Here is a 23,424-nt window from a genome sequence, read left to right as displayed (position 1 = left end):
CACACACACACACACACACACACACACACACACACACACACACACACGCACACATACACACACACTCGCACACGCACACGCACACACGCTCACTTGTGTAACTTTCTTTTAAATGTAATTTTTTAATATGTTTCAAAACGATTTCTTAATAATCCTTTCAATATTTAAAAATTTCTAATATTATTTGCCTCCTGTTTATGACTTCATGTGAACAGTAAGAGTTTTATTCTATTTAATTTTCTTTCACATAACCTTATTTTTGTTTACTGACTGTACTATTGCCAAGAGGAGGAGTGCTATAACACTGGACTTGCCTACTTTTGGCTCCTGTTTCTCTTCGTAAGTTAATGATTTTTATTATATTCACAGCGCTACAGTAACTTGTTAAATAAAATTAAATACTCATAAATAGCTATCCAATTCTCCCAACGCCATCACAATTATCGTTACGTAACATCGAGTATTTGCCCAGTAATATCTGGTGTCAATTAGTAACTTATACTATTTTTCGGAAACCGTGACACCGTTTCACAAAAAGAGCGACGCCTAAAAAGAACTCCATTATTTCGCTTTGATGTTGTTAAGGTGTTATCGGAAGGATATACCTCGGCCTTTCATCTTTTTTTAGTAAGCCTTGTTGTTTTGAGTGGTGGAAATCGAGTGAGAGAACGATTGCTTTTGAATTGAGAAGTCGATAGTTTGGTTTATTCCCAGTAGTTCCATGCATCTCAGTGACAGCATAGGTACATGCCTTTAATTTCTGAGTTACGAGCATATGAATGTTCAATAATAATTTCTCGATAACTATCAAGGAATATATCGCGATTAAACCTGTGAAGAAGGTTGACAACTCTTGGAAAACAACGTGAAGTCCCTAACCCAGCACGGTGGCAGATAATCGCCTAAACCTTATCAATACCCGATAATGGGACGTGTAGTGAGATGAGTTTGAAACGATAATCGTGCCTTCGGCGTTGTTTTTGAATAACAGCAAAATATTAATTGAACATCTTTTATCGTTGGAACGTAATCCGATCAAAAGCTTTAAAGAAAATTGCTTTTTCTGATGGTAATGCGACGTAGGTGAGGCCGTTAAATAACTTATATTGTCCCGTCAAATGGCGATAAAAGAGCCGTTCCACGAGCGACAAAGTTCCTTCGTTAACGATAACAGATTGTATGACTCTTAAAATATTGGGACGTAAGTGCTAGGTGACAGTTTGGGTTAATAAATCTTATTATTATTAAGATTTTTTACGTTGAACAATGCTTACTTACTTACATTTATCTTCCTTTATACTTTCATATTATTCGTTTATACTTTCGTTTGCAACACAAATCGTTGGTAGAATACGTCAAGCAATAATACCACTAGAGGATTAAGCAATTTACTTTTTATGCCACCCTGCTGATGAATGATTCCCATTGACCTGAAAGTTAGAAATAGCTGTAAACATTAATACGCTAGCACACGATAGAAGTATTGTATAATTATTTAGGAGCTAACTAAACTTTAGACATTTAACAACGTCACAAGTACGTAAGAGATGCACAGCCTCATCTAACTTGTGTCCTTACTAATAAAGTCTTTTCGTATTTAGCTCATCTATCTATTTAAACAATTTGGCGTGAATACTATACCTTATTATATTCTGTCTCTTTATCTCTCTTTCTCTCTCCCTTTCTCTATCTCTATCTCTTTCTCTCCCTCTCTCTCTCACATACACACATACACACACAGGCACGCACACTTATTGGATAAACGCCTGTCTCTCACAAATATCAAAAGTACTTATCTGTTTAAAAAGGGTGCGTACAAATCTGGCAAATGCGCCTATTACGAAAGGTTTGCGAGATACACACGCGTGCTTGCTTCCTCTTAATTAAATTATCTATAACTGTAATTTTAATTTGATTTCATTTTTCATGTCATGTCCGCTTATTTCATGGTATTATAGATCCAATGTTATACTCTGTCTTTTCTGTAAAACGCAACCTGCCATTAACGTCGCCGTTTTCTCATCTTTTTTATTATTTAAATAGTTGATCCTGTACTTAGCAATAATGAGAACAGCCCGGCCATCGTCCGATATCTTCAAAAGGAATTTCACTACTGAAAAAAAACGAACTGAGTTACACGCGAAGAAGAGAACGCGCGAGTCGCGCGCATTTTGTGTGCCTTGCGTGAGATGTGATTATAGAGACACACTTAACTGAACGCGTGCAGCTCACATGATGCGCATTCGCCAGATCTACGCACCCCAAGCTCTGTTCTAAAAATATATATTCTTCTTACTAGAGTTTTTCGATTACTTCATCGTTATAACACTAGCACTTATGATATTCAATTAAAATAATAGGGCCGCAGCTTCTTATTACATTCTGTTTACACGTAGTTGGCCAAGTACGAGTTACATAAATTAGTTGATGCCAAAAAACTAAGTAGGTATAATGTCTACCAGAATCTTGTAAATCATGGGAAATTGAAAATTATTATTATAGCTACACTCATATAATAAACAATAAAATGTTCTTTATTATTTGAGAGTTTTAACGTTCTACGCTTGGGCAATATTTTACTTAATTTACGTTTTGCCTGTTCCAAAAATATTTAACATTTTTTTATTGTTGTTTCCTTACATCACAAACTTTCTAAATAAATGTGATTGAAATAAGATTATGCGCTAAAATGAGATGTTGTGCTGATATAGTAACCTGTTACCATTGAGCTTCTGCAAACATATAGAACAATGTAACATATACCACAATGTGACCTACGCAATGCCTTTGATGTTCGGTGTCACCGCCGCCCGTGCAGGTACTTTTCAGCTGTCGTGAGTCGTTTTCAGATAACCTCAAAAATGGATCCTTTTCAATAACTTTCGTGTTATTACATGAATGCTAAACATTATTTATTTAAAAAAATTGCTTGTTTACTTGGGCTGTGTTACTCATCAAAAGACTACTTTACTACGCTACAGTAATAAATAAAAATGATAAAAAGTGGGTCACTTCTCATTCATCTCCGGCTCGTTCGGCTCCGAGCCGGTTCCACGTATCCCTAATTGGAAGAAATGAAATAAAAAAAGATGTTTTCATGGGACTACGAAATGTGTTCAAATTTTTCTTCTCATTACTTAGTGATGTTTCAAGTTAAAACCGCCTAATAACAACACTTCATACCGTATCACCTTTATACGTCGCAAAAGTAAGAATGGGCTCCTGCCGGACTGGAGGGACCACAGTGAAGCAACCTGTGCATTTCCATTTTAGCAAAAAATCAACTTAAATTTATTCATTCATTTACGGCAATCTATGTAAATCAGTGTTAAATTATAGTCTTATAAACTTTAAAAAAATAAAAAATTCAAAAGTCTAAAATACTGTACGACATTGACAATTAAAAATGTATCCACATATCATTTGTGTAACTCTCATTCTTATCTACTTTTATGTTAAACAGTTAGGTATTTTATGTATAACAATTAGATGGTGATGATAATGATGGTGATGATGATGATAATAATGATGATGGTGGTGAGGTGGTGATGATGACACTGGCAATTATGGTGGTGATGATGATGGTGATAATGACGATAATGGTGGTGGTGATGATGATAATGGTGGTGGTGGTGATGAGATGGTGATTATGATGGTGACGATGATATATGTACATATACAATAAACTTTATAAGAAGACATTGACAAAATACTTATTTAGATAGATGGCCTTACTTAGACGGATGAGAAGGATTTTGTTCTTAGAAGTGAAATTAAAATGTTTATTTCATGTTAAATGTTGTTAAATGTTCTTTCGTGAACGACAAAATATTTTTATTCATTTCTCATTACTGTGCCATCTTTCTCATTTGGGTTTATGAGAAAATCGTTCGTAGTACCGTATTTTTGTTGATTTCACTTAAATATTTCTGTCATTTGATAATTATTGACATTATTTGTAATTTTTTTTAGACGTTTAAGACCTTAAAACCGAAAGAAAAATGCGTTTTACAAAATCACTCAAAAAGTGCCATTGAAATTCGAAAACTGAAATTCACCCTCTTAATAAATGCAAGGGTTGTCACGAAATAGAAAAAAACTGTGATTATTATTATATATATTACAATTATATATGTATATATAACAATTTATGGACCAGTTCCAAAATAAATGATTATATTTATAACAAAATCAAATGTTCTCAATAATTATTATTTATAATACACGATAATTATTAAATATTATTCATTTACTTACTAATAAAGATTTACAAGTTAGCACTGCCATATATTTACGTTACACTTATTTATAAATATTTTCAAATTACTATTATTAAATTTGATTATAAGGTTAGGTTAGTGGCCGATCCCGCTCGGCGCCGGCGTACCTTCGCGGCTGCGGGCGATCGGAGCGGGGGCTCCGTTCGCCAGTAAGTTTGGCAACTGCGAGAAGGACGACGAAGGGCGGTGTGGCCCGTTTCGTCGTGAGGAGGGGAGGGGGAGCTCTCAGGTGCTGGGGGGTTCCGGTGCGCTAAGTCGATCCCGGATCCCTCCCACTAGAGCACGCGAGAAGGCCACCGTTTGGTTTTAGCCGGTAGGAGTCCGGCTAAAACCGTACTAAGAGGTATCGTAAGAGAATTTCCCCACGAAAAAAAGTTAGGTTAGTGTATTAGCATTCAGGTTAATATATTAATCAAATATATAATCACGGATGAATATATAATAATACAATGGGGGAAACGAGAGTATGGCCATGATTGAAATTCTACTTAGTAAGTCAAATAATTCTATGTAATTTTGAATCTCTGTTGTATTTCGATTTCGATTTCGTAGGTACACAGAACAACCCTTAGTGCTCGAACTAAGCGTATTTAGTGAGCTATTCATTCTTGAGCCACCTTTTTTGTTACCACTCGTTTGGTTAATTTGGTAGAACAACTTGTTCCATAAAAATGTCGCACTTCAGACCTAATGTCACACCGACTACTATTCGAAAAAACGACAATGGTTCAGGCGAAATAGATGACAACAAGTAATGAAGGAGCTCTACGGAATGAGGAAGCCAAACTCTCGGATAAACGAAGCACTATATTGAGGTGCAGTGTGACATGCCAAATTAGCACGAGACGAAGCGTAAGCGCCGAGTTGTTCACTCATTCTCGAACTTAACGAATACTGCCAAATTTTAGCCATTCAAAGTTCCCAATCGGCTTTTTTTTTTCCTACGTATGTCGGCTTCACTTGTTCCTTACTCAGAAATTGTGCGCACACACATTGAGAGCACCCATATATTGCCTGTCTATAGAGGAGCTGCTGAACATATTATCTCACCTTATTTGAAGCAGGACATTGTACCACCATATGTTTTCAAATGAGTTACTCAGTCAAAGTTATTTTAATCTCAAGTCTACCTATGACACTGAGGGTGTTAGCAGGATGCGGCCCGCGCCGCCCGACTCCCCTCGAATACCCCGTTGTTGCTCTCCGTAAGTACATGCGAAACTGTATGGTTTGTAAAACTGTACCTATACCATAGTATAAGGCAAGTATGTAACACCAACACCATACAAACGTAGCAACGAGGCTTGTATGTGTGTGCCGCCACGCGCCGTGCATGCACCTACACACACTGGCATAATCTCGCTGTGCACTAGCGTTGCATAGCGCGAGTAGACGCACGCACCATTCTTTATAGAATTGAATCGATCGCTCAGTGTTGAAAAATGACATCAAATAGTACACTTGTGTAATCTTTTGTTTATGGTTGTTTTAACAAGAGTGCCTCCAATTCAGAATTGCTTAGCATTTCATGTCTATTTCATAATCATACTCCCATAATCGAGATACCAATCCACAATGCTGGTATGAAAATATCAATACTGCATTTAATGAAAATTCACTACAGCACAATAATACCTCGACCGACACCTAATTTTATTGCTTATAAACTGTAGGTGGAATTATAATAATAATGACAAAGCTACGCTCCAAGTAAAGTGTAGGCATTGACGACCCTAAGTTTAGGAAATGAAACTATTTTCGGGCCCTTTACAGGTCACACGATAACGGTAGACAGAAAACCATGGGACCTGTAAAGGGCCCGAAACGTCGGTTTGTTTGGCAAAATATACGGGATTTATATCCGGAAAAATAGTTTTTATTCCTATATGTATAACACTCGCGGAAACCTGAGCACTCGACCCTAATTTTATTATAAATTATACATTACGTGTCTTATTACACTATGGCTACGCCTACTAAAGTAACTAAAGTTTAAACACTGTAATATTACGTTGACAATATAAATGAATAAATTTTTTTCACAGTTACCGTATCGCTGAACATCACACTACTGGCATGCAGTCTACTGGGGCTTATATCTTGTGTACTGCTCATCCTTGGCGTTTATAAGGTAACATATACCCACACCTAACTTAAATTTTAGTGTCGATAGACAGAAAATGCGCTGTCGATTGTCGTTCCTTATACATGTATTAGTTGTGTATAATAAATCAATTATTTATTAAACTTTATTGACCACAACACACTTAATGCTAAAAGCATTCTCTACCAGTCAACCTTTGAGGAAAACGTAATTCACAATTGCGGCAAATTAAACAAAACATTAAATTAATAACGTAAATGCAATAAATATATAATCATATATATATATATATATATATATATATATATATATATATATATATATTTATTGCATTTTATATATATATATATATATAACAAGCAAACCTAATATATACATATCATATACACAATACAGATTTATATTCATATATGCTACATACAATAACAGAAGCTGATGATCATGACGATTATCGTTGTGACAAATTATTTAAAAGACGCTCATAAACATTCTTTTGGAAAGAGAATAAACTGGGAGACTTTCTGATGGAGTCCGGGAGAGCATTCCAGAGACGTGTTGAATGGAAAGTGAAGGCATCAGACATGAAGCCGGAATGAAAGAGAGGTGTAGAGAGTGAAAGAAAGTTAATGGATCGAAGGGGGCGATCATGAGAGTCACAGAGATACTAAAATTTACATTTTAAATATTCTGGGGTCTGCCACAACCTCTTAAAACAATATTACTTTAACCTTACATTGACTTTTCGTACCATAACGCGCTTAAAGTAAGCTTATTGTAATGTTAAAACTATGGTATTTTATTAGTAGCTTTGTGACTATTCATTCACTCAGTTCGTATTATAACGCGACTTTGACAGTAAAGTAATTTTGCTCTTATGTCGAATTTAGCAATCTTAAAATAGTTACACGAATGCAATGGGAACAATATTATTTTCAGTTTTATTATCTTAATATCGATTTGTAATGATTAAAAGTTAAGGTGAACTTATTTATTTACATATATCTCTTCAATATTTTGTTTTTTTTTATCTAATAGCACATAGGAAATAAGTAATTTCTCGTAAAATAAAAATACGCGATGTTTACTTCGTAAAATTATGACAGCGCCATCTATATGCTCCTTGGCGAAACTAACAGTTGACACTAGACTATTGTTCCGATTTCACAACGTGACTATCAAGACTCAGCTTGTTTTATTTATTTATCTTCATGAAAATACGGAATAATAATTGAATACGACGTAATTTTAATAGATTTCACTATTACATACTTTTATTGTTTTGGCAGTTAAAATTCTCCAAATGTAAATAATTACGTTTTTTAACATTATACTACGATAACACGATTCGGAAATCACAAAAGAAAGAGATGGCATTATACAGTTCATATAGCGTTATTTCTTTCCTACTTTTAGTAAGGAATAGACAATATTGGGAAATCATTCGTTCTTATAGTCACTTTAGCAATAATGCATTATTTGGTTGATAGGTTTAACATGGTACGAAAATGAGTGATATTACATTAAGCCTACTTTATGCTTACATTGAAATAAGATTGTGTTTGGAAAGGTTATGGTAGGCCCCCTGGATAGTGAGGATTTAAAAGAATGGAATACAACGTGCATAGTAGTCTCTTCTGTCTGCGTTGACTGACAGGGAAACATTTAAGTTAAGCCCTGAAAGAGGAAACAATATCAAAACGAAGGCACAAGATAATACGGATAGCATTATTGAGAAGGCGGCCAACCTTATCTAAAAGATCTTCATTAAAATCAGGGTAATAACGTGATCATACAAGTCGATCGTCAAAAAATCTAGCAAGTCTGTAGGCGCCTTAACATCGTTTGCAATCGAACAACTATCGAGAACAGTGCGTTTATTTTAACAATGCGCACTATTTGTACAACAAACATAAAAGTTAGGTACTTGAACGTAAAAAAATTCTATAAAATACGTGTGGTTATATTATAGGGTCTAGATCTAACCATATCTTAGTTATACGCTGTCCACAGTCTGATTGGCGAACGAAAGTTCCACTTTATAGCGTAGCATTTACTTTTGTCGCCTTAGGGTTGTTGCTCTCAAATTATGATGTTTCCTTAAAATTCAATTTATTTTAACTGGACTTTTAATATTCCAAAGTTTTTAAAAAAGGACATTGACGTTAGTAAGTAAACAACATTGGAATTTTGGTAGTGTTGAGCCATATACTTTGTTGTTTCAAGCTAACAATGAGTTAAAACAATGATAATAACATCCTAGTAACGCTTCAAGGCACAAAGTAAATACCACTAATTGGTAACTCACACTCACCACTAATATAAATATAGGCGTGCCGATACTTTGTATACCTTTCGTAGAATTGACAATGCAGTCCAATTACTTTGCGTAAACCTATGTTAGGAGTAATAATTAAATACTTAAACCAATAATTTAATGTTCATTTACCATTAGGTACTTTAAATTGAAAAACGTACAAATAAAGCTTACAGCCTTTCAGCATTTTTTAAAAAATAATTCTAAATATAACTTTTATTTCTAACAAAAGACCGGAACGAAAAACTTTGCACTCTTTTATTTACAAGAGTGCAAAGCAAAAGTTTCTAGCTCGACATTCTCTCGACCTGGCTATGCAGAATTGTGAATAATTATGTTTAACTAGTGTGTACTTATAATTTAAATGTTTTATCTTCATAATTATATAGAATGTTCAATGTTGAATGTGACGAAACCACACTACATGTGGGATCCAGTCGTCATCCCCACGAAAAAACAATGTTGTTTAAATTTTCAGTTACAGCCTTTTTTTTTCAGTTTTTATTTAAAAATCTACTCGAAGGGAAAGTGGAAGGCAGGCGTGAACGAGAACAACCGAGAACAAATTACTTCGACTACATAATAAGAATATAATGGCGTTCCTACACCGACAAGGGTCTAGCTCTTAAATCTAAGAGATAGTTACCCAATTTAGTTAACACATGTGGCATAAACTCTGGATTTCACAAGGACTTATTTTATTTGATTTCGTTGTATTATGTCCTATCTAGACCTACAAATGAACATAAACGTGGGGAGGTCAAGGATTTCGCGATATAGCTGTACCATATGTGTAACAATCGCGAAAACCTAAGAACTCGATATTAAGCAAATTGTTTTTTTTTTTATTTTCAATATTATGTTTCCACAAGTCTAATACATTTACAAGATCACTCCAAATCTTTTTAAATTCATTGGAACCAAAATATTTTTATTAAGGCCTTCAAAATAAAATATAAGTTATAGACGTAACCTTTTGTCGTCTGTAATTTTTTACCCGAAGTTCTTTTTAATAAACAAATAATAAGAAGGGGTCAGATCTGGACTTTCTATAAAGTTTTCAATGGTTCAATGTTTCGAAGTTGATTATCTGTAGGGCAGCCATTACGACATGGCTCTGGCCATGGCCAAGTTTGCAGCCATTTCTGCGATTTCTTTTTTCATTAAGCGAGACGTCTTCATAAGTTAGTGCCTCTACTTTTCAATGATATCCGAGGAAGGGGCTTCAATCGGCCGACTCGATAAGTGATCTTCTTCAGTTGACTCTGTTTTGCTTCAATAAACAAACTTTTATAAATTATTACTTTTTCCAGAGCAAGAGAACTTTACAACGGTATGAAACTTAATTCTGTCAATAGTTGGCGCTTTCTTCCCAATTGACTTGATACTCTAGCGATAACTACAATTTTGATTACTCGATTTGACTAAAATTTTACACCTATTGAGTGTTCAGATTAAAAATTTTGAGTAAAAAAATATTCTAAAAAACTTTCCCTCGTTAAACGAGAGTGTTTTTAGGCAAACTGTGAACATTTCTGTTAATTGTTTTCGTTTAGAAATAAAATCTATTACCACATAGTAGAATTAAGGTAAATGTCTCAGTGGTTGACGCTTTTAGACGGCAAATCACATGTTACATAAAAAAAGTACTTAATTATTAGTCATACTGAGTACCTAGGAATGTAAACATATTAAATGGTTTTATTGTAAAATTTTAAATAATCATAACATTATTAAAATATTCCAGTTTTCCGCAACCTCTAAAATTGTACCAGTACATGACAGGTAAAATCTCTAATGTCCCAATGGTTGACTATGGCAAAGTGACACCAGAGTACCAGTATTTGACAGGGTGTTATGTTAAGATTTCATAATAATAATAATAATAATAATAATAATAACGCTCACAATCAACATATTTCATAGTTATTTAGCTGAATTGATTACTTTATAATAATACATTTTAAAAAGAACAGAAGCCAAAATTAAGCAAGATGCTTTTATTAAGACTAATAAGTACATCTACAATAATATTGCAAAAAAACTTAACACAGAAATGAAACTTAAATGTCACACGATCATAACATATTTATATAGTTTTAAATAACATTAAAAAATATTGTCATTTTGCAGCGATAGGAATTAGACACTTCATCAATCGCCTTCTTCTTATTGCACTATAGGTACCTTCAGGTACCAACGGTTGACACTATTACGTTCTAGTGTTTGACACCTCAATATACGGCTGTCAAGCATTGGGTCTATTCTATTTCCTTAACGGCGTAGCTACTTTCACAGTCTAATGACATACGGCATTTTGCTTTAAGGTATTGCCGCCGATATCAATAGAATCTTTGTCCTGCAGAAACGTGCAGTTAGGGCAATGTACAATCTGGGCCCCAGAGTATCTTTGAGAGATAAGTTTAAGGAAATTAACATTTTTACACTAGCCTCACAGTACATTTATGAAAATGTAATTTATGTTAAAAGGAATAGTAATTTCTTTATGAAAAATAGTGATAGACATAGCATTAATACGAGGAATAAAAATAAACTAGCTTTTCTTGATAATCGTCTTCACGAAGTCAAAAATACATTTAAGGGGCAATATATATGCTTCTATAACAAGATTCCGGTTGATATACAGAATTTACCTTTCACGAGGTTTAAAACTATAGTGAAACAAAAATTTTATACTAAAGGTTATTATACAACTTCTGCGTACTTGGATAACAAAAATCCGTGGTAATAACCCGTTTAGCTCATGGAGGTAGTCTAGATCTCTGATGTTTCAATTAAAAAAAAAAATTGTAAATGTTGAATGTGTACAAATGTGATTTACAAAAAGTAACCCCTTTTAGTTTTAAAGTTTCTTGCTCATTCTTCTCAGGGGAATCTGCCTTATGAATGAGCGGTAGAGTTTAACCATTGTGACGATTTCAAGTGTAATAATGCTTACCTATGAAATAAAGATTATTTTGAATTTGAATTTGAATTTGAATTTGAATCTGAATCTGAATCTGAATCTGGAACTGGATCTGGATCTGGATCTAGATTTGGATCTGGATCTGAATCTGCAACCGGTTTTGGGTCTGTATCTAGATCTAGAGCTGGATCTGGATCTAGATCTGGATATGGATCTGGATCTGGATCTGATTATTGGTCTGGGTTTGGGTCTGGGTCTGGATATGGATCTGGATTTGGATCTGAATCAAGTTCTGGATCTGACAAAAACGTAACCGGTTCACACAGACGCTGAGCGTCCACTGCACTGTGGCCACTCGATGAGACGCCGCTCTCGCCACTCGCTACCGCACGACGCCGCGCCTCCCGTTGTCGTCCAGTTTGCAGCCCAATCCAACTAGTTTTTATCTTGTTTCGCTAACTCTAGACCACAGTTTCCCAAAGTTATCCCTATCGTTCCCCAGCGGGTGCTGAAGAGTCTTAGGGTGGCGGACCTTGATGCTGTTCAGGTGTAGCTACCGCATTTGATAATGATCCGCTTCTGAATTATCTTCTGTATAAAGTACAGTACATGTACATATATACATATATATATATTTTTCTTGTAATTTTTTTATGTTAACGGCCATTCTCACATTCAGTGTTCTCAGTCTAATTACCGTAACCATTTTGGTGTCCTCAGCCTAATTACCGTAGCGATTGTTTTTTCTCGCTTAATATACCCAATAACATTGAAATATGAACAACTTTAACCATCAACATGTCTAAATGGCATTAGAACAGACAAAGTAGTTTTCGAGTTATTAAGAAACAAATATTTTATGGAAACGGTAATTAGATCTCTTTACTGTGGCCGTGGAAACGGTAATTAGAAAGTTCAAAAATTTTTAAGAAAACATAAAAACAAAATTTATAATGAACAAGTGACAACTTAGAAATATATATATATATATATATATATATATTCTATATGTATATGTATATTCTATATATAATTAGGTATAATTACCGTTTACATAAAATTTGATATTTAAGATTGATAGTTAAGCTTAAAGTTGTTAATAATAGGGGTTAAAGTATGAAATTGCCGATTTGTACTGAAAATCTAAATTGTTTATTTTTTAAATTTTTAACAAAATTTATTTAATCAAAATAGTTGCCATTATTATCTATACATTGCTGCCATCTAATGGGAAGGTTATTAATGCCTTTGCGATAGAACTCCGACGATCTAGACTGCACAAACTGTGTGAAAGCATTTTGTACTGCCTCCTGGGAAGAAAACTTCTTGTCACGTAGATAATTGACCAAATCACGAAAAAAATGGTAGTCCGTTGGAGCAAGGTCTGGTGAATACGGAGGATGACGAATGGTTTCTAACTGCAGTTCCTGAAGGGTCAAAATGGTTTCTCGTGCTGTGTGAGGTCTCGCGTTGTCGTGGAGCAATAATGGTGAAGATCGATTCATGAGTCGGGGCTGTTTTACTGCTAGTTTTGTCAACATGGTTCGGAGTTCGGCACAATAGACATCTGCCGTTATTGCTTGACCAGATCGGAGAAAACTATAGTGAATAACGCCATGCTGAGACCACCAAACAGTTACCATTACCTTTTTATTGGTAAGTTTTGCTTTAGGACACTGTTGTGGCATTTGACCTGGGGTCAGCCATTGCATTTTTCTTTTCCGGTTATCATAAAGAATCCACTTTTCATCACATGTTACAATTCGATCCAATATTCCTTCATTTCTGTACCGGTTCAACAAGGCAACACAAGTTTCAACACGCGTTTCTTTCTGCAGATCAGTCAAATCATGAGGCACCCATTTTTCATATTTTTTTATTTTATTGATTTGACGCAAGTGAGTCAATATTGTGGGTAAGGTAACGTTAAATCATGCCGCTAATTCCTGGGTAGTTTGACTAGGATCGGCTTCCACTATCTCTCTTAATTCATCGTTATTCACCTGTGTGGGTCTTCCTCGTGGCTCGTTCTTTAAGTCGAATTTCCATCACGAAAGCGTTTAAACCAAAATCGCACGGTGCGTTCATTAGTAGACCCCTCTCCAAACGCAGCATTGATATTGCGGGCTGTTTCTGCCGCGTTAGTTCCGCGTCGGAACTCGTATTAAAAAATCACTCGAATTTTCGCAGTATCCATCTTTCTTGTCTAAATTGAATAACAAAAACAATTGAAAGTCGATATTCAAATGTTTCAAATTTAAAAAAAAAAATCACAGAAACCATTTGAAAAAAGTTTCATTCGGAAACCTCAAACCATGAAGATTCTATGAAAATTCAAAGAACCTATTGCAATAAAACGGCAATTTCATACTTTAACCCCTAATATTTCAATGTTATTGCGTATATTAAGGGAGAAAAAACAATGGCTACGGTTATTAGGTTGAGGACACCGAAATGACTACGGTAATTTGGATGATAACACCGAATGCGGGAATGGCCGTTAAGTTAATATAAAAAATACGTGTTTTTAATTATTTTTTTGTGGTATTGGGCGTTAACGTTTTTTTATACAAAGGTATCCCTTCGCAAGTACACTGAAGATTGATCGTATGCAGGAAATATTTCAACTCGAAATTCACTTACTTCAACTTTACTTTACTTCAACATACAAAATGTGAGGCATTAGCTGGATATTTCTATGACGAATTAAAATTTTAGCTAAAAGATGTGTGTTGTCAGAATTACGGTCACCGGCTGTGATTGTTATTATATATTATTACATTGTCGGGCGGTTTTGTTATGCTCCATAACTTATTTGCAGTAGGGATCTGATCACTCTACTCATAGTAAGTACCGGAGCCTCCGCTCCTACTATTTATTCGCGCCCCTTCGGATTCAAAACCCTTGACCCGTAGGATCTCAATGCCCTTTCTTTTTATAAAATATAAAATCATATCTAGAAAATTAATAGATAGTCCGGTCTACCTTGCTCAACGTAATCACATAGCTACATAAAGAACACTGTCACGGGATCCTAATTTTATTCATCTCCAGGCCTAGCTTTAGTTTTTAAGGTTCTATTGCATTTTAGTACTTCGCTTGTCTAATAAAGTACTACGTTGTTAGGTAAGTGTATTTATTCTACACTATCTTCTGCACAATCTCACAATCGTATATTTAATGAGACGAATAATATGAGAAAAACAGATCCCTACGTTTCTTTAGTCTAGGTTATTGAATTCTGAAATTAATGGGAAAACTTTGTGTAGAAACATTTGAACGTATATCAGACGTGCTTCCCTGTAGCAACGTGGACTGTAATTTGTGACAAACTCCTCCAGATAGCATTCGATAATAATTAGATTTACGCACTAATCTTACGAAGCGCAGCGATTTTTTAATCATGCCTACAAATCGAATTATCAGTAGTCCAGTTCACAGTTTTCCCAAAGGTTTTTAAATGTTTTTTTATAAAGCTATGATAGCCTAATGGTTTGATCTACCGTATCTCAATCAGAGAGTCTTAGATTCGAATTCGAGTTTGCAGCTCTGAGATTTTGTGCAAAATATAATTTAACATTTGCCGTGAGTTTTTTGATGACGGAAAACAAACAATTTTAGTGGTAGTAGAGCTCCTTGTGAAAGAGATCGTCCAGGGAAGTACTGCCACCTTACCTGTTGCTACCGCTAAGCAGTAATGTGAGCGTTACTGCTTTCTGGTTTTGCAGTGTAAGGATGCTGGTGAAATTCTGAAATTTCAGTGTCATGGGACTTGTCAACTTATATCTCCGGGGACTGGTACAATGAGAGTGCCCCTCAGATTTTTGCGATTTAAAGCTCTGAGTAACACTGCAACTTCTATGGATAGTCATGTCGCTTACCACCAAGTGCACGGCTAGTACTTCTCGTTCATAGGTGTCCGCCATGTATCGAATCAATGCAATGATGTGTGTGAAGTTCCTACTAGACCTGAGTGGGAACTATAGCCCAAGCCCTCTCATTGTACGAGGAGGCCTATGACCAGCAGAGGGACTATATATATAGGCTATTATTATAGTTTTTTTATGAACTACGGTAAACGAGGGGAGTGCTGTATATTACACATTCGGTTTTATCCCAATTTTACACTGTTACAATATAAGAAAAAAGCCAAAACGATGTGATCTCGTGGTGGTGAAAAAGAAATGATAAAAAAGATATTTTGAGAGTTTATCGAATTTAGTCAGTCTCGCCGCCGTCGTCAAGCGCGCTGTCGATTGAATTTGCTATACCACACGACCACTGCAATATTACGTTTTCCTAAGCTATGGCATCTTTATGTTGAGTACTTTTTTTACCATTGACATGATTTACAAATCAACTGACTAATTAGACTTCCAAATTATTTGATTAGACAATGTTATAAAAGTGCTTAATTCCAAATTAATTAAAGACGGTTTACCGAGCAGTGTGTTCATCCGAAACTTTCGATAGATACAGGTAAACTTCAGCTAGTAATTGAAATTTCCTAACATATTAAACTTGGTATATAATTGCAAACAACCCAACTACGGAACTGTATCTTCTGTGTATACGTTCCAATGCTGGATTCCGATCTCATTTAAGAAGAGAATAGATATTATTACTACAATTGAATAGTGGAGCGACTGAAACTAAACATTTGTGAACACGACTTTATCCCTTGTTGTTTTAGTATATCATGAAAGTTCTATAATCATATGAAGTTTACCTTTAAATGCAACAAATAGGTTAGAACTCCATTTTAGCAGGTAATCTAAATTAGACCTTCAAATTAGACTCTTGTAGAAGCACGGCAGTAACGCCACTGTGGTGCTGCTGTCGCGCTACTACTAAGTTTCATACATTATTTAGAAGCGCAGTTACAATACAATACAGCACAGCACAGTACAGTACAGTACAGTACAGTACATTACAGTACACTACAGTACCCTACCGTACAGTACAGTACAATACAATACAGTACAGTACAATACAATACACTACACTACAATACAGTACAGTACAGTACAGTACAGTACAATACAGTACAATACAGTACAGTACTATACAGTACAGTACCGTGCAGTGCAGTGCAATGCAGTGCAATGCAGTGCAGTGCAGTACAGTGCAGTGCAGTGCAATGCAATACAATACAATACAGATGATTTATTGTTCTTTTCCACTTTTACAATACATTTTACAAGGTAATTAAACTAAGGAACATCGTGCAGTTAAATTGAGAGACGAAAGGCTGGTGCCTAAACTAGGTTGGACCTGTACGTCATCAGGTATCCTCCACCGGTTCTCAATGATACAATATTATGGATGTTATTAACAATAGGGAGACGTTAAGGGTAAATTGGCATGATGATAATAAATTCACTAATACAATTAATTATTGTTTTGAGAAAAGGTAGTAATTTAGTTAGAAAAGTTGGTAAGTTTGACAGCTATAAATGTAGTGCAGCGCCACTACCGTAACATGCGCCCGCCACTTTTGCAATCACAAATAGTGGACTAAAAATTATTGTAGCGCCACAGTCGCGCCAACTTAAGACCAACTTAACAGAAAAATAATTTCACTCTCGGTATGATTTATTTTTTAAGTTTATTTATTTCAGTTATATCTATAAATATGTATATATAGTTAGTCATATCTATAAAAATTCGAAATCATAATACTCAAACCAAATACATCATTCAATCACCGCTTCGCGATGCCATTGGAAATGGCACAGCAGTGTTCATAAACGGGAAGTCAAGCCTTTTGGAAATCATTTTCAGGATACTATTGCAGCTGACCCTCACCGTGCACACTAGTGAAGCACATCTTTTACGCATTGTTGCGTAAAAAACAATTAACGCGTGCAGATGCGAACGTCTCTAAAGCCCCTTAAAAGCATTGTTGTATTGTACTCAGAGTGCACGTAGTCCCCAAGCAGCACACCTATATCTAAATATATACTATAAGATATCTAATAGAATTTAATTCGATTGAATATTTTAAGAGTTCAAATTGCCTCAAGATATCTCGAAGAAGGTTTCTAGATAATTTAAAATAAAAATGGGCACAACTTTATTAGTAGATCACAAGAGTGCTTTGAGAAATTATCTGTAGGTAGTGTTAAGAGTGATTCTTATCTTTTTCCTCAAGCAACCCTTCTAGAATGCTACAAGAACATTTGTAGATGTAGACAGTTTTTATTTAGTCTTATAGACAGTTTTTAGATACTTTATAGTCTATGATAATTTTCTTAGTAATGTTATTTTAAAACCTAAATAACTAAAGCGTTACAAATATAAGACGCAATTCTCTTAATACGAATTGATTTCAAGTTTAATGACTTACAAAATATAAACTATCAAAATTGCAACATGGCGAAATTAGATATAATATTTCTGACTTTTACGCGCAATGTTTAATCGTTTAAAAAGCGCGAAATGACGCGCGACTTTAAATACATTGTGAAAAGTAATGTAAAACCTGTCATAAAAGCATTGCGCTCGCAGAATTTTAAATATTTATGTATAAAGATAAACTTATTAAAAATGCAGGTATCGATTTTCGGTATTAAATATTTATAGAAAGCTTAAATATACAAAATAACTCACAAAACAAACCATTTTCAAGAAGTTCTAGGCTTCTTCAAGCTAATTTCAACTTAGATTTACTTTTTAAAAAGAAAGTTTTCTCGACTACTTCATAGTCATGCTATAAAAATGGCTATAAGAATTTAAAGCTTTTTTCAATACACTGTTTGTTGGGAGCATTTTATCTATAGCTTTATCTATAAAAAAAAAAAACTTTAGAACACGAAAAGATTATTTTTACTTGCTTTAGTGTAGTTGATCTTGTAGAAGAATATTCACTCTTAAGTAGCTTTTATGATTGTCTACAAAACGCGATGTTCCTAAGCGATTTTTCTTTTGACAGTATTACAAAACCTTTATAAGAAGTTGATAAAAAGTTTTATGCAATAAATAGCCTTTCATACGTCACCTAAGGTCAAAAAAACAATTGAAAAAAACCCAATTTGTCGCAAAAAACTTTATTCTGTATAATTATATGGAATGTGTTATTTATGACTAGAAAGGTGGATAAATTCCCTATCAGATAAGGTATATTTCAATGAAATACCTAACTTATGTTGGAAGAAATAAAATTTTCATTAGAAAATTGAGGTTATTTCTTCACGCCAACCACATTTCACACAATGATTTCACTGTATTTTATTGATAGACGGCACAATACACGTACACAACATGGAAGTACAGTAGTTTACGCGCTCATTTCAATTGTTTTTATCACTTCAGAACACGGAATTACTTCACAATGTTTATTTATTTGTCAACAAACAAATTATAACGTACTTTTTTCACTTTGGATTGGAGTACGTTAAGAATATTAAACTAAATGCCATCCAGCGACATAATTTTACAATATTTCAATGCGTCGATTGCCGCTTTATTTACGCAGCTAACAAACAAAATCTTTCTTAGTCCTGAGTTATCTCCCTTAATATTTCATAGATGGCACTGTATTCTGTGTGAAAAAATTGCGGCTCTTGTCATTGGTTGAAACAATTATAACGTGCTACATATTGTTTGTAGCATTTAGCATTTGGTGCGAAACGCGAAATAGCTGATTGGTTTATTGATGTTAGTTGTAGTTATGTTATAAATTATAATTTTGGTTAAGTTTTAATACGATTTTGAACTAATGGTGGAACGTTAGCAAATTTTATCTGGCGAAGCGATTTAAATTAAGATAAAATTACTTGAATTTATTTAGTTAGTTTAGCGTTTGTTTAATTAATAAGTTGTTGTAATATTTGTATATAAAAGTAGGAGAAAGAATTATGAGTGTAATTTACTGTAAATAACCAGTGCAAAGTTTTGTGCAAATTGTAAATAGTAAATTGTTTAAGTACGCTATGCGAATATAGCAGTTGATCTCATCTCTAGACATAATATTCAAGGTTTACCACCTACACCAGATCTTTTAATATTCTTTACTTTATCCATTTTGCGTGAACTTACAAAGTCCAATAGAGTAGAAACCCTAATTACAGTGGTTTTTTTTTAACAAAATCTGCTGAAGACACGCTATAACGTGTTTGTTAATAAGTGTAAACACTACAGAATGAAATATATGTAGAATAAACTTAAGAACACTAATTTTAGAGTATTAATAGACTTTACTGGATATGTATAGAACAATTTTACTAAATATAATCAGTTGATCTACAAATGAACTTAAAATAAGTACTATAAGAGTAAATCTTAAGAAAGATCACACTTGATTAACTTGTATAGTATTAAGAAGATCTTAAAATTGACTTGAGTGAAATAAGTCTATAAGACAATTTCTTTTTTCTAAAACCATTTATAGAGAACTATTATATAAACCTATACCATACTTAAGACTGTTTATAGAAATAATAGTTTTAAGGCGTATAAAGTGTGCTCCTTGAGACAGGCTACACGTCTAGAAAGTGGTACAATAAGCTGTGAAAAATGCGACCTTTATTAGAACATCGAACAAACCTGCGAGCAATCATGTTTGCTCTCCGCGATAATCCTTTCCCCTCTCTATATCGTCACTGTCTTTGAGGTCGGCTATAATTGGGTGTCCCAAATACTTGAGAGAATTTTGCAGTAGGTACATTATTTGGAAGGCCTCAAAGACCATAACCTCGCATTTCTTGACATTACACACCAAATATTGTCTCTTTGCATATTACTCGCGTACAGCGACTAGTTTTTTCAATCCACAGACGGACTATTGATGATTTTTTTTATGACACCAAGTAACGGGACGAAATAGTCATGAGTCTGGTGATAAGCGACACGCAAGTCCATAACAGTTGCAGAGCCACACAGAGCTTTAAACGGAAAGATCTGAGGGGCACTGACACTGCGCTCGTCACCCTGAAACGTAAATTCACAGTCCCAATTGCCTGTAATTTCATTTTATTTGGTTTTAATTTAATTTGGTGTCATTTGCATATTTCCGATTGATCATCATCATCAGTAACATGTTAATCTTCATTAGCACGACTAAAAATTTAACAACTAACAAAATACAATGTTTTGCCAGTTGTTAAATTATTTTAGTCGCTTAAATTTATACTGTCTTTTCTCTCGAATACTCCATAACGGGGCCATTGCGCAGTGACTTCACAGCGTTCGTCAGCTATCAATGCGAAGCAATACTTTGCTTGTTGAGTGAGCGGTACTGGCTTGCGCCTAATGTAGTGTTATGTATATGTATGTACTTGTGTTTTATAAAATACACATACATGTTATGCTGCCTACATAATATTTAATATGTAGATATTCTAACTTTTATACCGCGTAGATGACGATTATACAATGTGCGAGAAATCTGTATTGGTTTATGCACATTGTTTTATTTTGTTAATTGTAAATTAAAAAGTGAATTAAATCAAGTGAGATCTATAAGCACCGTAAAAGAACTACTTTATATAAAAAGCGCAATAAAATCTACTACTACTAATCTCGCTACTTAACTAAAATATACAAAATAAATACCATAATACACAGACACGCCAACACGATGTACTGATACTGGCACTAACAAAGCACATAGCGATAGCGAATAAAAACGAAAACATATTAAAGTTTTATTGATTTTTCCTTTGTTATGGATTTATTTCGCGTATACTTTATTTTGTTTGCTATCTCCTTACCAACTAGGTTTAAGACCGGTCTTGTTCCAAAGAGTCAAATACAACTTAAAAAGATATGTCTGTACATCTACGGATATTTCTAGTCATTCTACGGATATTTTAGCGTCCCTTATATATGGATTATTAAAAACTGAATCTGGCAACACTTTTTACGATCAACCAGCAGGAATATAGGTGAGTCCCTTTGGTATAGCGGAGAAAAATGATAAAGAAAATATTTAGCACACATTTTTATTTTATCCACACTTTGTCAGTATAACCCAACATGGAATAATCATAGTGGTCTAGTTTTGATTGGAAAAAGAAAACGGACAATTGCGGCTGAACAAAGGATAAAATAAATAATAGTGAATAGGAAATTCTCGTCTTAATCTGACAAGCGAATGGATATTACAGGAAGTCGGAATATTAATGTTTAGAGACTGGAACGACAATGATGAATGGAGAGAATGAAAAGACTAAGGGCGCATTTATTCGACACGAATTTCATCGCGCTCACCCCGCGCTCATCGCCGATCGGAGTCCGCGTGCTTCTAACTGTCATGGCAAAATACTCTCTATTCGTTTACATTTACGTTTTAACTTAATTGAGCGTCCCGGACACGCGGGCGAGGTTCGCTTGAATTTGGGCTACGCGGCGGCCGCGCGGCGACCGCTCGGTTGTGTTATTCAGAGGACTTTAAACGTTGTTGCCTAGTAAATATAATTGAGATTCGCCATTAATGTACGTGAAGGCGTGGCAACTAGGCGGTCGCCGCGCGAAATCCGTCGCATCGTGTAACTTTCGCATCAAGAACTATTATAAAACGAACGAATGAATTATTTTTCTTATTAATTTTATAAACACAGCTGCATTTTTAGTAGCAGTAGAGCTCCTCATGAAAGAGTTCGTCCAAGGAAGTAGATACTGAATACCTGTTTCTACTGCCAAGCGGTAATGTGATACTGCGTTCTAGATTTCATGGGTGAGAGTGCTGGTGAAATTGCAGGCACATGAGACTTATGTCTCCAGGTGACGAGTGCCGTGGCAATGCCCCTTGGCCGTCCAGCATCTGCGACCTTGTTATAATATATACCTCTGGAGGAACTATTATATAGACCTTGTTATATATAATAGTTCCTCCAGCGACTCCGCCATTACCACTATGTCATCTGCAAATCGCAAGTGTGAGATGTACTCGCCGTTTAAGTTAATGCCCATACTTTTCCAGTCCAGCATCTTAAACATATCCTCCAATGCGGCTGTGAACAATTTCGGGGATATGACATCCCCCTGTCTCAATGTGTTGTACGCTTCGTCAGGTGGCTCCTTCCAAGCTGCTGAATGAACACTTTGGACCCTCGGTTTCGTACTATTGCCTCCTCAGTGAGGCGTGTACTGTAGCTCCGAAGGTCGCGCCGTATCGTCTTCGCAATCTTCTTGTTGAGGTCTGACCGCCCTGACGAAGTTGCCCGAGTGTCTTCTCGTCTTTCAGTCATTAGCCGAAGAGTCTCATCCGAGAGTTTGGACTTCGTACTGTACGCTGCAATTGGCAAAATTTGATGCCCTCTGTCCTCAACGTTTCAACCACGTTTTGCAGGGCTTCGTCGATGTCATCAGTGGGTTCCAATTCAACGAATCTTTGCTCGAGAAGTTTCTGAAACTTATCGGAGCCCGCCATGATCTGGAGTGGGTTAGGTCGGAACGTGAAGTTCCCTGTGCCTGTCAAGTCCCTGAAAAGTCCCTGTGCCTGTAATTTCACCAGCAACTTTACCCTTCAAAACCGAAACACAGTAATGCTCTTTCATAAGAAGCTCTACTATCTTTCTCAATCAATAAAAAAATCCTTGATTATTTATAGTTTATTCCGTTACGGCGTTCATTTGAATTAAAAACTAAAATCTTTTTAGTCGCGCCTCTTTAGCTTAGCGTCGTGAATGTTGTCGACTTAAAAACCTCTTTTAGTATTTTTCTTTGACTTTCCTGGTGCGTTGTCAAAGTCCTCATTTCAATTGAATTTATTTTCTTACCATGTGGATTCTTAAAATGGCTAAATTATTCGTAACTTACGTGACGTATTTGCCCCAATAGATATATATATATAGCT

At 35.1% G+C, this 23,424-nt stretch overlaps 1 protein-coding gene across 1 annotated transcript in view; it reads left to right on the top strand.

The window, feature by feature from the left end:
* LOC113228351 overlaps positions 1-23,424 on the top strand; it is a 115,001-nt gene that overhangs the window by 6,120 nt on the left and 85,457 nt on the right. Inside the window, exon 3 of the mRNA XM_026461620.1 lies at positions 6,326-6,411. Coding sequence (XP_026317405.1) covers positions 6,326-6,411 — 86 coding nt within the window. The remainder of the gene's footprint in view (positions 1-6,325; positions 6,412-23,424) is intronic.

The sequence above is a fragment of the Hyposmocoma kahamanoa genome, unplaced genomic scaffold (genome assembly GCF_003589595.1).
Source record: "Hyposmocoma kahamanoa isolate Upper Pololo Valley unplaced genomic scaffold, ASM358959v1 100021, whole genome shotgun sequence".
Classification (NCBI taxonomy): domain Eukaryota; kingdom Metazoa; phylum Arthropoda; class Insecta; order Lepidoptera; family Cosmopterigidae; genus Hyposmocoma; species Hyposmocoma kahamanoa.
Note: the sequence above shows the minus strand (reverse complement) of the source record. Positions and strands in the feature narration are given on the sequence as shown.